This window comes from Vicugna pacos, chromosome 16, assembly GCF_048564905.1.
Source record: "Vicugna pacos chromosome 16, VicPac4, whole genome shotgun sequence".
Classification (NCBI taxonomy): domain Eukaryota; kingdom Metazoa; phylum Chordata; class Mammalia; order Artiodactyla; family Camelidae; genus Vicugna; species Vicugna pacos.
Genome location: NC_133002.1, coordinates 18540734 through 18555715, shown reverse-complemented (window position 1 = coordinate 18555715; position 14982 = coordinate 18540734). Strand labels below are relative to the sequence as shown.

Genomic DNA, 14982 nt, shown 5'->3' with positions numbered 1-14982 from the left:
CCTCAGCCTCCTCGCCGGTCCCCGGTGCCGGCTCCTTCTCCCCTCCTGCTCCCTGCTCCCCCGCCCCTTCCTCCCCCAGCCCTGCAGCCCCGCCCTTGGAGCTGAGCTGTGGTGCAGCCTCTCACCTCCTGTGAGACTGAGCAAGGGAGCCCCTCTCAGAGCCTCCGTCTCCCCACCTGCCCGTGAAGGGCTGGATTTTACAAGCCCTTGGGCTGAGTCTGATGGGTAGTGCCTGGCTTGGGAAGGACTGAGGCCGTCGCAGGATGCAGTGAGATGGCGTTCTGCGAAGGATTGGTGATGTCCGCCGTGGGCTTGGGCTGGAGAGTGAGGTGGACCTAGGCCACGTGCCGGCTTTCCCTGAGACAAGTGATTTTTAAGGATTCTCCCAGCTGTAGGACTTGATCATGACGTAGTGAGTGCCTTTTGCCTGGACTTTCCAAGCAAGGCCTGAATGGCCACAGATCAGGGGTGCTGATCAGGGTCTTGCCTCTGATTTCTGAGTGCTGAGATTTATCACCACACAGGATTGGGGGACCTTGAAGGCTGAGTAATGTCATGCCCGCAGCCTGTCCTTGGGGCCTGAACAGGTCGGCGGTTGCTTTCTTTCCTAGCCCCTCCCAGCAGACTAGGAGCTCACTCCTGAAAGGCTGTGTGACCCTGGGCAAGTGACTCAATCTTTCGAGCTTCCGTTTCCTCATCTGGAAAATGGGAGTAATAGAATGTTGTTATTGGGATTAAGTGAGTTAATTGGCGCTCTCAGTCCCTGGCAGGTAGTGAGTGCCTGGTGAATACTGATTACTCTGCTCATACCTCTGAAGGGGCCCAGCCACCTACGGGGCTCTGCAGGAAGGGTCACCAGCCCCTCCTCTGTGCCCCTCCCTCGAGCCGTCTAGCCGGCGCTTTCTTGGCACCCGAGAGTGTGGGCCCAGGCCTGGGCCTGGTGTCCTCCCGGATGTTGCCGAAACCTGAGGCCCAGCGGCTCAGGGACTGGGCATGGGGCGTCCTGCTCCATCCGGAGGCACCTCCTGCTGACTTTCGGGCCCCACCCGCAGGTCACATGTTAGCTGCCTCTCTAAAAGCTCGCAGCCCAGGCCCTGCCGGTGCTCCGAGCTTATGCGGGAGACTCTGTGCACAGGCGCCGTGGCCGGCAGGGAAGCGGGCTCCAGGGACGCCGGGCTCTGACGGCTTTGCCACCTCTCAGGGCTCTCTGGTTCCAGCCTGCTGGGATTGCTACACCCTGCTCTTTGCTGCTGAAGTCGCCTTCTCTCGCTCAGGTAGTGTACCCCAGTACCCCTCCCCTCCCCCTCCAGCAGTGCCCGGGACCCCTGTAGGCCAAGCTGGGAGTCCGACACCGTGGTCTTAACTTGTCTTTACCATTTGTCTCATCCTGGCCCATGAGTTGCTTTGTGACCTGCCTCAGTTTTCCCATCTGTAGAATGGGGATCTGGCTCCCTTGCTTGCTAAGGCCTCTTCCAGCAAAACAAATCTAATTTCCTTTCTTATCTGATCCAACTATATGCCCCACCAGGCAGGAACCAAACAGGCCTGTACATCCCTGGGTGAGGATACTGTCCCACATTTCTTAAATCGGGTTCTTGAAAACCGCAGAGCTGTGTCACCTTCTTGCCCTGTGTGTGGAGGGTCCCTGACATTTGGCAAGTTTGTGGTGCTGGGGTTTCTACTCATGGGTCCTCTTCCCGGCCTTGCTCTGTGGTCTTGTGTTCACCAAGCGCCCTGACATCTCACACACGCACGTGTACACGCCTGTACAAGCAGCCATCAACTCTGTCTCTGCTCCTTGGCTTCCAGGTGACTTTGGACAAGTGACTTTGCTCTGAGTATCAGTTTCCAGCTCTGGGAAATGGGGGAGTGGAGTGAACGTGACCCTGTTGATCTTCTCTCTGGTTTTAGGAGGTCCGTCAATAGAAGAGGGGATTTCCAGGCCTGTGTGACACAGTCTGGGTGGGTCCCAGGAGCCCAGCCCAGGCAGAGATGCCAGTGGTCACTGTGATGCCCCCACCTGCCTGGGAGCTGGCAGGCTGGGCTCTCCTGGCCTTTGATTCTTGCAATTCTGTCCCTTGCAGGCCTCGAGCTGCTCAGAGCCCCACCTGGAGCAGCCATGACCCGCTGGACGTCCCTCAAGGCCTCCTGGCCACACAAACACAACCCCTGCCATCTGGTGGCTTCCTGCCGGCATCTGAGCGCCCCAGCCCTGGCCACCTTCCCCCGGAGGGCCCGGGAATCTAAGGCTGAGCTGTCTTCCTGGCACAGTCCGCAGGGTTCCCACTGCCGCCGGCTCCCTGCCTCCTGGCCGAGGCAGAAGCAGCATCCAGCATTTCGGCCTCGGGCCTCAGCTCCTCAGACCCAGGGTGAGGTGGTCAGCTGGAGCAGCGGTAGGGGTAGGCTGGCAGCGTGAGGAGAGGTCCCCGCAGAGCCAGGGGTCCCCACGGTGGGAGAACTTGAATTAGACAGAAGTGGCTCTGATTTCAGCTCTCCTGCTTAGTAAGCTGTGTGGCTTTGGGGAAGTCACTTCACCTCTCTGAACCTCCATTCGTAGAGTAGAAGTAGCCAGAGTCTGCGGACGCCCTCCGCCCTGGTGGGGGCCTGGCCTGCTCTCCTGCGTCTGGACAGGCTGGCTCCCTCAGGTGTGAGTGTCCCGTACCCACCAGACCTGGGGGTCCAGTAGCACCAGTAACTGAGGTGGGTCCTGGGAGGGGTCCGCAGCCTGGCTGATTGTGTGGGCTCCACCCTCACCTTCTCCCAGGGTCTGAAGCAGGGGCCACTCACAGGTAGTGCCCTGTCTGAGGCTCTGGTCCCACACGCCAGGGCTGAGTCCTGGCTGTCACTTCCCGTGTCCCCCCTCTCCTGGCCCGGCCACCTTGGGACGTTCCCTGCGGCTCAGCGTCTTCCAGGCCCTCACGGGTCCCCAGGGTCTTCTAGCTCTGACCTCATAGTGCGACTGGGCGGGGGTGGGGGTTGTGGGGTACATCGGTGGGGGGAGCACGCCCAGCTCCTCCACGCCCTGCCAGGCCAGCCCCGCTGAGCACCTGCTGCTAACGGCCAGATGGCCTCCGTGCCCACAGGGCCAAGTGGTGCCGATGCCTCAGCCTGGCACCAACAGGCCAGCCCAGAGCCAGTGGGGCATCGGGGGCTGGGTGCTTGCCGCCAGCCCTGAGGCGGGATTTGTTTGGACCACCTGGGGTGTGTGTGTGTGTGTGTGTGTGTGTGTGTGTGTGTGTGTGTGCGCGCGTGTGCGTGTGTGTGCGTGTGTGTGCGCGTGTGTGTGCAGCCGGCCACCCAGGTGCTCTGCCGTACGGACTGAGGACCAGGCTCTTCTGAGTTCTCGCCACGAGCTCCTGTTCAGAGCTGAGGAAGGCAGGGGTGGTGGAGGCCCTTGGGCTGAGGTCTGCATCAGTGAGCCCCTGGGTGCTGACTCACGGGCCCCCTCCCACCACCGCTGTGATGGGGCGGCCACGGGCGTGGCATGTAGGCACTGAGGGTGGGCACCTGGGGCGGGCGCCTGGGCTGGAGAGCATGAGCATCAAGAGGGTGGGTGGGGCCTGGCTTGGGGCGTCCGTCAGGCCAGGCTTAGCTCCAGCCCCTGGGGTGAAACAGCAATGAAGAGCAATCCTGCTCTCAGGGAGCTGACGGTGGGATGGTGGGTGCAGCCCCGAGCGGCTCCTTGCTGTTGTTGCTGTTACTGTTGTGAGATCAGAGGTCAGTGCTATGGGATCACGGTGAGGTCCTGAGTGGGGTGCGCGGGGAGGCCCCTGGAGGCATCCCTGTGGCACTGAAGCTGCGGCCGAGAGGAGAGTGTCCAGGTGGGTCTGGGGGTGAGATCTGAGGGGTCCCCGCAGAGGACGGACTGACTTGTGGCTGCCCCAGGGAGGCCAGTGGGTTGGCCATCACACTGGTCTTGGTGGGTGATGTCGGAACTGAGGCCGAGAGGGTGGAGGAAGGGGCTGGATATTGAACGTATTTTGAAAGCAGAGCCTTGGTGGGAGTAGGGGAACCGAGGATGGACCCAGAGTTCTTGTCTGGAGCAGCTGGGAGAATGGAGAGTCCGTCTCCCTGGCCGAGGAGGTGGGTGAGGAGCCGGCTTGGTGGGAGGGAAGAGCAGGATCTGGGCTGCAGGTAAGTCAGAGTCAAGGGGTCAGCCGAGGGCCCTGGGTGGGCGTGGGGGCGCGGGCGGGTGTGGCTGCCCTGCCAGCCCTGCGTCCTCTCTGTTTCAGGAGCTGCCCCACCCGGAGCTGGCCTGGGGGCAGGCCAGGGTACCCCTGCCCCCGGGATGACTGCGGCCGGCCGTGCCAACCCCTACAGCATTGTGTCGTCGGAGGAGGACGGGCTGCACCTGGTCACCATGTCGGGCGCCAATGGCTTTGGCAACGGCAAGGTGCACACGCGGCGCCGGTGCCGGAACCGCTTCATCAAGAAGAACGGCCAGTGCAACATCGAGTTTGCCAACATGGACGAGAAGTCACAGCGCTACCTGGCCGACATGTTCACCACCTGCGTGGACATCCGCTGGCGCTACATGCTGCTCATCTTCTCGCTGGCCTTCCTTGCCTCCTGGCTGCTGTTCGGCGTCATCTTCTGGGTCATTGCTGTGGCCCACGGGGACCTGGAGCCAGCGGAGGGCCGCGGCCGCACGCCCTGCGTGATGCAGGTGCACGGCTTCATGGCGGCCTTCCTGTTCTCCATCGAGACGCAGACCACCATCGGCTACGGCCTGCGCTGCGTAACGGAGGAGTGCCCGCTGGCCGTCTTCATGGTGGTGGCGCAGTCCATCGTGGGCTGCATCATCGACTCCTTCATGATCGGCGCCATCATGGCCAAGATGGCGCGGCCCAAGAAGCGGGCACAGACGCTGCTGTTCAGCCACAATGCGGTGGTGGCGCTGCGGGACGGCAAGCTCTGCCTCATGTGGCGCGTGGGCAACCTGCGCAAGAGCCACATCGTGGAGGCCCACGTGCGGGCGCAGCTCATCAAGCCCCGCGTCACGGAGGAGGGTGAGTACATCCCGCTGGACCAGATCGACATCGACGTGGGCTTCGACAAGGGCCTGGACCGCATCTTCCTGGTGTCGCCCATCACCATCCTGCACGAGATCGACGAGGCCAGCCCACTGTTCGGCATTAGCCGGCAGGACCTGGAGACGGACGACTTCGAGATCGTGGTCATCCTGGAGGGCATGGTGGAGGCCACGGCCATGACCACGCAGGCCCGCAGCTCCTACCTGGCCAATGAGATCCTGTGGGGCCACCGCTTTGAGCCTGTCCTCTTCGAGGAGAAGAACCAGTACAAGATCGACTACTCGCACTTCCACAAGACGTACGAGGTACCGTCCACGCCCCGCTGCAGCGCCAAGGACCTGGTGGAGAACAAGTTCCTGCTGCCCAGTGCCAACTCCTTCTGCTACGAGAATGAGCTGGCCTTCCTGAGCCGCGAGGAGGAGGACGAGGCGGACGGAGACCAGGGCAGGCACAGCCCCCAGGCCAGGCATGACTTTGACCGGCCCCAGGCCGGTGGCGCCACCCTCGAGCAGCGGCCCTACAGACGGGAGTCAGAAATCTGAGCCATCGAGGGCCAAGGTGCAGCACCGCCCCGCCGGGGAGAGGCCCCTGTCCTGCGAGGGCCCCGGGCCTGAGCAGAGCCGGCTTGGGCCCCGGCTGCAGACTCAGTAGAGTTGTAGATGTTTTACGTTTCTTCACAACGGCCTCAGGAGGTTGGTGGGAGAGTGGGCGGCTGGAGCGGCTTCAGAGGCCGGAGCAGGCAGAGGGGCAGGAAGGTGGCCTCCTGGGGGCCGGGCCACAGAAGCCAGGGGCTCCTGCCTGAGGTTGGAGCTGCAGCCTGCCCAGAAATGCTAGCCAGCCGCCCAGCCCCTGTGGGCGAAGGCTGGCAGGCTGCAGGGCGCCTCATTGGTTTTTAACTTGGGGAGACATACCGGTTTTGGCTTTCTCAACCTTAGTTTGAGTAAGACAGTTTACAAAAAAAAAAAAATAATAACATGTGAGTGAAACAAATTTTTATAATTTGGGGTGGGGTGGGTGGGAGGGCGGGCAATTAGAATTCCATTAGTCTGCTCGGATGCAAGCAGCTGGGTGGAGTTACCAGAAGGTCCCCGAGGCTGGACGGCCTCCCCTGGGGAGGCAGCGGTGTGGCCCGTGGGTGAGCACTGGGCTCACCTCATTATTTCTGCTCTCGGTTGCCCTGGCTTCCGTTTGTGATGGCAGAATGAAGACCATGTGAATGATTGTGACAAAAGCTCTCCAGCGTCACTGGGTGGGGTAAGGACGAGGAAAAATCCAGTTTGAGTTTTCTGAGTTTGAGTTTGTACCTTAGAGGTGTGTCTCGGGGCCAGTGTGGGACCTGCCTGCTGTGGAGGGTCTGATCTCCCCAACCCACCGGATTCTCCTGTTCCGCTTCCTTCTCCTTTCTGCCCAGAGGCCTCCACCCGTTCCACGGGGGGCGGTGGGACATACAGGGGTGGGTGGCTCCGTGGGAAGGGAAGCCAGGTTCCCTGACTCCAGGGAAGTGGATCTGCTCACCCACAGCCCCAGCATGAGTTGTGCCTTAGAGACCCTGGTCTGTGGCCTGGCTCCAGCCATGTCTGTTGTTACGGGACTCGCCCATCCTGCCCGCTGCCCCCACTCCACCAGGTGATCCTCGTTGGGGCCCAGCCAGGCTGAGCCCTGCGGCTGGATGCAGAGGAACAGCCCTCGTGAAGGCCTGGGCTTGTCAGTGAGCGACTGGAGGTTTGGTGGCACACATCCAGGCATCCTGGTCAGGAGGAGGATTGGGGCCCCCTTATTTGTCACCTGCTTTTGGCTCTGCTGCCACAAGAGCCCCCAAGGCAGGCTTATTCTTAGCAAGGAAGCTGCTGGCAGGGGCTGAGCCCTTCCCAGAACTACCAGGAACATCATCATCTCAAGTGACCAGGCCCGTCCGGAAGCCAGTAACTAGCAGCCTGCGCCTCCCCAGGCCACCCCCCCAGGCCGCCTTCCCAGGCTGCTCCAGGACGGCTCATGCGACCAGAAGGTGCAGGGACCCCAGCTTGAGGGGAGACTGCGGCAGAGTGTGAAGTCGCACAGCGAGCCGGGGGGTGAGGGGCTGCAGGGGCTGCTGCCTCTCGCTCCTCCTTACCCCCACAGCAGCTGGAAGCCAGGGCTGGCAGTCCCCTCCCCTGCCCCGGAGTCCCGGCACCCTGCCCAAGCCTCAGACCCCACCTTGTTTCCGGTCACGGGTCACATCAGGAGGGTCAGCCTAGGGCAGGTGGAGGCAGCTCTCCCCTCTCAGGACCTGCCCGAGGGCCCTCAGCCCCTTCCCGCCCTGAGCTTTTCTCAGCCTTCGTCCTGGGGGATGAGTGCTCCCACCAGGAGCCACATGGGAGCATTCACCCCCTCCCCCCTCAAATGCTGCCCTGACCGCCAGGCCAAGCCAGGCAGGGGCGAGGCGGCCCGGGTGCTGGGGGCCGGCCTGTGGGCTTGCTGGGCCAGCCCTCCACTCACCCTACCCTGGGCAGAGCCCAGGGGCCCTGGCTTCCCCGAGGCCCTGGCCATCTCGGGTGGCCTGGTGCACTGCCTCCCAGGCCTGTGCGGATGGCTCAGGCCGCAGACCCTGCAGGAGAGCTGCCCTGAGCTGCCTTTTGTTTCTCACCAAAGGCAGATGCTGCGTTTTCAAACTCCTCTGCCCTCTTTTTCCCTCCCCTGTATTTATTTATTTATTTATTTATTTATTGCTTGTGCTAAAGACCAAAATAGTCTCCCTCTTTAGTGCCCTTGAAACGGGAGGGCGGATGGGCGGAGCTGTGTGTGCAGAGGGAGGGTCACGTGGTCCCCAGGCGTGTGCCTGTGTGTGGAGTTTGCGGCATGCCGTGTGCCGTGCGTGTGCGTGTGCGTGTGCGTACATGATGTGTACCAGCCTGCCCCTGCCCAGGCTGGTATTCCCAGGAAGTTTCTCGAAGCCTGGACCTGGTGGTGCAGAGGCTGGAGTTGGCCAGGGCACACCCTCTGCCCTGAGACCCTGAGCTGCTTCCCCTGGGAGGGGCCGCGGGAGCACCAAGGGCGAGGGTTCCTGTGTGACCTGGTCTCGTCTGTGTGCGGGTGAAACATGCCCAGTTTTGGCTTTGCCTGTAAGTGCACAAGCGTGTGCGTCCATTGTACATGGGAGTGGTGTGCAGATGTGTGCACACAATGATCTCCACATGCGTGTGAACACGGGCTGATGGTGCCTAGGCATGATACACACGTGTGTGCACACACTCACATGTTTGTGTGCATATGCACCCAGAGTCTGTCTGTGTGTGCGCGTTGTAGGTGCGGGCGTTGGTTTGAATGTTTACCAGGCGGTGAGGCTGGGCACACAACACTCAGGGTGGACACCAGCCGTGGGCCTTGGCTGCACCTCCTGATCCTCCCAGGCCTCTGCCTGACTGCTTCCGTGTGGGCTGTGTGTACCTGGGTTCAAGGTGATAGCTACATGTGTATGTGTGTACATGGCTTCCAAAGATGAGCATTTGCACACAGACTGCGTGTAGGAAGCCTGTGTGTGTCTGTCACGTGAACACATACGTGTGTGTGTGGAGCATTTGTGCAGCAGCTGTGCCCGGCCCCCTCAGCAGGGGCCGTATGTGTGCATGTGGGAACCTGTGCGGGTCCCGGGGGTGTGTGCGCACGCATGTCCGCGGGGTGGTATGTCCGTGTGCAGGCCTGAGCCTGTCTCTCAGCTCAGCGCCCCCTCCCCGCCCCGCCCCCCATCCCCTGCTGGTGCTGTGCTCCCCCTGCCACCCGAGGGTCCTGGCGGGGGCAGGGGGCCTGGTGGGAAGGAGGCCCCTGCACAGGGGTGTCTGCCTTGTGTGAGGTCAAATAGACGTCATATCTATTTCAAATGATGAAACTGGAGAATTGTCATGTTATTTTCAATACATAGCAGTATCTAAAGACATAGGCCATGAGACTAGACCACATTAAATGCATTTTGATCTCTTTGAGTGCCACCGTGTGGAGATGTGTGTCTGAAAGTCCCCGGCTGGCTCAGCGCCTGCAGGGGGAGGGGTGGGTGGGACACAGTAGCGGCTCAGGGTGAGGACACAACGCGGCCCCCTCGCAGACCTCTCCCTGTTCTTCCAGGTCTGATGAGGCCCCCACGTGCAGGGTAGGCGTGCGCTGGGTGCAGGAGACCAGCGCTCTCTCCCGGGACCCATGGTTGTGGGGGAGGCCCCGGCAAGAGGCAGCCCTGGTCCTCACTGCCGTGACTGGAGGGGAAGCCAGGGGTGTGGGTGGCAGCTTGGAGGAATTGAGGCTGGGGGTGGTGGGGGGACAGGGGCCGACAAGGGCTGCTGTCAGGGAGAACAGCATGGACGGGCATCCTGGGGAAGGGAGATGGTCATCTGTCCCAAGGAGAGAGGATTCTGTCCTCTGCCCCAACTTTCCCGGAGTGGAGAACTCCTCTGCATCAGCGAGGGATCGGGGTCCCTCGTTCTGGGGGACCCGGGTGACGATTCCAGACGACAGGTGAGAAGCCCGGGCAGTGACAGCTTTTGGTGAGGACGTTGCAGGAGGCTGTGGGGGGTGGGGGTGGTTGCTGCGGCTTCTAGGTGGATGTTCCCTTGGGTTGGACCTGGAGGGCTTGGCTTGATTGTGGTGTGGGCTGGGGCTCGCCTTCCCTGGCCCTGGAGCTTTCCCTGGGACCCCAGTAGCAGAATCCCAGCCAGCGGCGGCTGCCCAGCCCCCAGGGCAGGACCTGCCCCGTTGGAGCTTGGTGATGATTTACTGCTCAAACTTCACAGCACCAGAGCCCAGGAGTCTCTGGGGGCCCCGCCCTGGTTGCGACCCTGGATCAGACCCCAGGCCACGCACTTGCTCGGTGATCTGACCTCAGTCTCCCCAGCGGCAGGAAGGGGGTGCTCAGGATCTGGCTCGCAGAGAGGGAGAGAGAACCTTCCCCCAGAGAGTGCTTCGACCGCGTGCTCCACAAGTCCACCGGGTGCGGGACAGCGGGGCCCCGTCTGTGTGTGGCTGTGCCCACTGGCTTGCCCTGTTCTTTCCTGCCTCCCCAGGGAGGAGATGAGTCCAACGCAGAATCTGCTTTAAAACAGTAGAACGGGTGGAGTAGGGCATTGGGGACCAGTGTTCACTGAGCACATGCTCGCATGCGTTTGAGGTCTGCTGTTCGGAAGGAAGTCAGTCCAGGGTCAGTAAGGGCACCGGGGGGAGTTATCCGAGCTGGGGTCAGAGCTGTGCCTCAGGCCCCTAGCCCTGCTGCGGCCTTCAAGTTGAGCCATTTGACCAAGATGCCACCATCGTCCCAGCCTGAGGGTCTACCTCAGTGTATCCTCCCCAAATCCGTCTTCTGGGCTGGGGGCCCCATGACTTGGGAGGAAGTCACGGTGGGCTTCTCCTTCACACCGAGAGGCCAGGAACCAGAGCAGTGGGGCCTCAGAGGCCACTCCCCACCCCTCCGCTGCCCACCCTCCACCCAGGACCAAAGTGGTCTTAAAACCAGAACCGGGTTTTTAACCCCCCTGTCTGACACCCTGCCTGGCTTCCTTCCACACCTTATGAAGATAAAATCCCCACCTTTCTCCAGCCTCTGAGATGCTGTCCATCCAGCCCTGCCTTGTCCAGCTCATCCTCTCCCTCCCTCTCCTGCGCCTCTGCTCCAGGCACCCTGCCTCCCTCTAGTTCCTTGAAAACACGGCATTTTCCTCCCCACCCGGGACCTTTGCATGGGCTGCTCCCTCTGCCTCCCCGCCCCTCCCTGCCCCGCGGAGAGCCCGTGAGGGCAGGGGTTGCAGTGTCCTTCGTTCACTGCTGGGTGCCCGCTGCCCAGAGCAGGGTGCAGTAGTGCTCTGAGGGCTTTTGTCTAGCGGGCGGATGGACGAACGGGGCCGGTCCTGTGGGCGTCCCACACAGAGAGCGATCTTCTGCCTCAGCTGAGCCTGGGGAAACAGGAAGGGCGGCGCGCTTGGTGCCCCTGGAACGCGGGCCCACCGAGGGCTCTGGGCCCCTGCTTTCCTTCCTTCTCAGTGCTGCCAAGAAAGCGCAGAAGAGGGCTGTCCTTACCCGAGGCCAGACCGGATCTTGAAGACCTTCTGCCTCTTAAGTGTATGTCACTGGCCTTCTCTGGGCCTCAGTTTCCCTACGTGAGAAATAAGAGGTCCATTCACTCCCTCGAGAAGTGTTTGAATTGCTGCCGTGTGCTCGGCACTGGAACCCTGGTAGGAAGCGGGTCAGCCCAGCTCCTGACGTCACTCTAGGGGCTCAGGGGACGGCCGGTCCCTGGAGGTGGAGCGGGCAACGGGGATTTGTTCGCATGTGATCCCTTGGGGAGGGCTCCACGGGGGGCGGGGAGGGAAGCAGGAGAGGAGCTGAAAGGCAGGTGGGTCCTGCGGGCTGGCCTGGGCCCAGGGGCCTGAAGGGCCAGGAGCTGCCCAACCCGAGGGCGGGGCTGGGCTTTTGTGCCCTCAGCAGTCAGTTCCTGCCAAGCCTGAGGTGCTGCCTTTCAGCCAGTCCAGGCCCAGCTGGCTCCTATTGGCCCAGAATGGTGCTCAGAGAAGGGGCAGCTGGGAACCTTGAACAACTGACACAGCAGCTGGGGTCCCGGTGGGGCATGAGCCACGCCCACCGCACCGGCAGTGACAATACGGCTTGATCCCTGAGTGAGAGGAACATAGGGTGCCATGCAGCAAAGCAAGGGACGCCCTGTGGGGGGACCAACGTGGGTCCTCCCACGAAGTGGTATTTCCTCTGAGATCTGGAGGGGGAGTAGGTGTTTGCCAGATGTGTGGGGAGGAGCTTCCCGGAGAGAGGGCAGCATGCAAAGGCCCTGGAGTCGGAGAGCACATGAGGGAGCAGAAGGAGGCAGCCTGGCTGGGGAGGGGAAGACCCCACAGGGCCCGTGAACCCCACCCAGGGTCTGTAAACCCCACACAGGGCTCGTGGACCCCAACCAGGGCCTGTGGACCCCTCGCAGGGCCTGTGGACCCCACATAGAACTTGTGGACCCCACGCAGGCCCGGTTTCCTTTCCCGGCAGTCAGCTCCCTCAGGCCTCCGTGGCAGCCTCACTGCGTCACCCTCCTGGCACGTCAGCCTCTCCAGAGCAGGAACTCTTGCCCAGAACAGTAAATGCCTGGCTCCCCGCAGGTGCCCCCAAAGATACAAAAGAACCGTGGGAAGTAAGAGGTCAGTAGAGTTGTTTTTGACCTGTCCTCGGGGGGACCTGGGGCCTTGCCTTGGGGTTGAGTGGGACTCCTTGGGGTCCAGGAGGCCTCCTCTGTCAGTCCATGCTGCGAGGTGCTGGGGAGGGGGCTGCAGGGGCAAACCCCAGCCTTGTGTCAGAGAGCCACTGCCTGGAGGCCGCTGCAGTTCTCTGTGTTATGGTCTCCTTCTCAGGTGAACATTTTGAGCTGCACAAAGTAAAACACATATGGTTGCAAGGGAAATCCAACTTCATGAAAAGCAGTTAATCAAAATACAGACCAATAAGTTTGTGGGGTATTCATAACCATGTTTCCTCACTAATCACTGACGCCAGCTTCCTGGTGGTGAGCAGTTCCCAGAAAGCTGTGGGCAAAGAACCACCCCCCACCACCACTCCGCAGGCTGCAGAATCACCTCCATCCATAAAGGAGGAGATCAGTAAACGTCCACTTGTGGTGACGCGCATGGAGCTATAAATGTTCCTCGTGCAAGTGCACATGCTCCTGGGTTTCACCCATGAGCCCTTGCAGGCGTGTGGGCCCAGGTCCTGGCCCTCCAGGTCCAGTGCTTTGAAGACAGGCTTGCTGCTGTGAGGCAGGGCAGATGAACTTTGTCTGCAGAGGCCTGATAGTAAATATTGCAGACCCGTGAGGTCTCTGTGTGGCTCTGTTGTAGCATGAAAGCAAACCCTGTAGTTATTAGTTACTGTGTTCAAATGAAACCTCATTTATGGACACTGACATCTGAACTTCACGTATTTCTCACATGGCACAAAATGTTCCTCTTCCTTTGACTTTCTCCTCCAGGCATGGGAGAGCTCAGTGACAAGTAACTCAAAAGGGTGGTTAGAACTTGGCGTCTCAGCAGCACTCTGCTGATGAGGAAACTGGGGTTCAAGGAAAAGAGGGCAGGACAGATCTCACTGCTCGGGTCTCTGCACCTCATTTGCGATGCCCCCTTTCTCTCCTCCGCCCGCCCCTGCCTGCTCTAGTGCAGTGCTGTGACCTTTTAAATCTCTAAAATTTGTTTTGAGCCCCAATACATTTCTCCACCCACTGCCACCACCTGGCCCAGGCCACTGCCATCTTCTCTCTGGGCCCCATGCCCTCCTCATCCTGGTCCTCCTGAGGAAATCTTCAGAGTCCCCTGGGCTTTGGATCTGGGTGGCCTGGGCTCCCTGACCCTGATGGGTCCACTGGGGCACTGCATGGAGGCTGCTCCAGCAGGCAGAGGGTTTGGCGGGCCCAAAAGGAGCAAACCAGTGGCCGGGATCCTGGTTCCGTCCTTCCTGAGTGACTCTGCCAGCTGCAGCCCCTCCTGATGCCGTGTTTGGCTGGGCTACGCAGGTGCGCATGCTGAAAGCCTTGTCCCTTTCCTTCCCGGATTATTGCTCCGATCAGTGCTGAGGGGCTGTTCTTACTCCCTAGTGGAGCTAAGCACCGAAGGTGGGCTGGAGCTCTGAGACCACAGCTCTGGGCCAGGGCAGGGCCCCCAGGCCTGGCTCTGGAGCAGTGCAGCTGCACAGGTTGTGTACTGCACAACCTCAAGGTGCCATTCACAACCTACGCCACCATGAACAGCAGTGGCAAACTCTGAGGCCTCTCGCCTCTCCTCACTGCCTCAGGGCTCCAGAAAGGAGCTGCTTGCTCATGGGCTCAGTGGGCACAGGTGAAACATGCAATGAGCAGCGGTGGCCCACGGGCGGGAGCTGCTTCTGAGACCCAGCAACTCTTTCTGTGGACCCAAAGACTCACTGGAAAATTGTTGAAAGGGGGCCACAGCCTCATAGTAACACACACAAAACCCACACATACACGTGCACATACACGCAACAATGGGCGCACACACAGCAATGTACGTGGTATTACACAGCGGTACAAAAGAACAGACCCTGAAGCTGCAGCCACACAAAGGGAGTCACGGATGGGAACAAGTTCAGGTTCTAGACCAGATGTCAACTGTGATGACAGAAATCAGGACAGGGGAGCAAGTGGCCAGTAACTGTGTGTTAGGGGTACAACTTGGTGGATTTGGGTTCAGAGAACAGGCAACACCTGGATCTGGAGGAAGGGCCTGACAGGGCAAGGTTTTGGGTATCCTGTGCAGCAAAGAGTGGGTTTCACAGCTGAATTAGGAGGTGAAGGACTTGCCCAAGGCCACATTGTCTTTCCTTCTAGCCTTTGAGGGACAGGCAGAGAGGGGAGAGGAGGTCAGTGGGCTGGAGACAGGAGGGGTGAACTGGGAAGCGCCTGGCCTGTGCTGGAGCACTCAGTGAGCCGAGAGGGACCCAGGTATGGTGGCGGACAAGGTCATGTGACATTCAAGGCCCTCAGCGTTCAGAGATGCTGACAAGGCCACATGCATGGGCTCCGGCCCTCCCAGGAATTCCTTAGCACCAACAGCCGCCCCAACTCCCAACTCAGCCCCTCGGAACCAGCCCCCACTTTCCCTGCCCCCTTAGAAGAACAGCTGGGCTCAGCCACTGGGGCCAGACCAGCAGGCAGTTAAATGTGCATTAATGACCTCTGCTAAACAGCCTTGTTTGTGGGGGTCAGTGAGCCCAGCTCCTCCCAAGGAGGCCCCTGGATTCCTGCCCTGGGACAAGTGCCCCAAGTGACCGTGAGGCCCCAGCCTGTGGAGTTCCAGCCACAGGGGCTCTGCTAAGCCAGGTCATTTCTTGGACTTCCTACTGAACCTCAGAGAGAGTGTCCCTCCCAGCCAGGTGGCCCCCATGGAGCACCAGGGAAGTCCAGGCAGCTGTGACCTCTCCCAGCACCTGC

The 14982-nt window shown here is 60.9% G+C and overlaps 1 protein-coding gene and 1 long non-coding RNA gene across 5 annotated transcripts; one reads left to right on the top strand and one right to left on the bottom strand.

Annotated features, from left to right (window-relative positions):
- Positions 1–4128: 4128 nt before the first annotated feature.
- Positions 4129–5731, top strand: LOC140686298 (ATP-sensitive inward rectifier potassium channel 12-like). The gene has a single exon (XM_072940016.1). The coding sequence runs from the start codon at positions 4289–4291 to the stop codon at positions 5573–5575; it is 1287 nt and encodes a 428-aa protein (XP_072796117.1). The 5' UTR covers positions 4129–4288; the 3' UTR covers positions 5576–5731.
- Positions 5732–8890: 3159 nt separating this feature from the next.
- LOC140686297 (uncharacterized) lies at positions 8891–11397 on the bottom strand. 4 transcript variants are annotated; one of them, XR_012060019.1, is made up of 3 exons: positions 11064–11397; positions 10578–10939; positions 8891–10085 (listed from the first exon to the last, which is right to left on the bottom strand). It is a non-coding gene; the product is annotated as an uncharacterized lncRNA (long non-coding RNA). The 4 variants fall into 4 exon arrangements; XR_012060018.1 differs by having other exon boundaries at positions 8891–10082; XR_012060016.1 differs by lacking the exon at positions 10578–10939.
- Between the last annotated feature and the right edge of the window lie 3585 nt (positions 11398–14982).

What these genes read in the sequence shown, in the direction of transcription:
- LOC140686298 (XM_072940016.1), top strand. Translation starts at nt 4,289, where the DNA reads ATGACTGCGGCCGGCCGTGCCAACCCCTACAGCATTGTGTCGTCGGAG.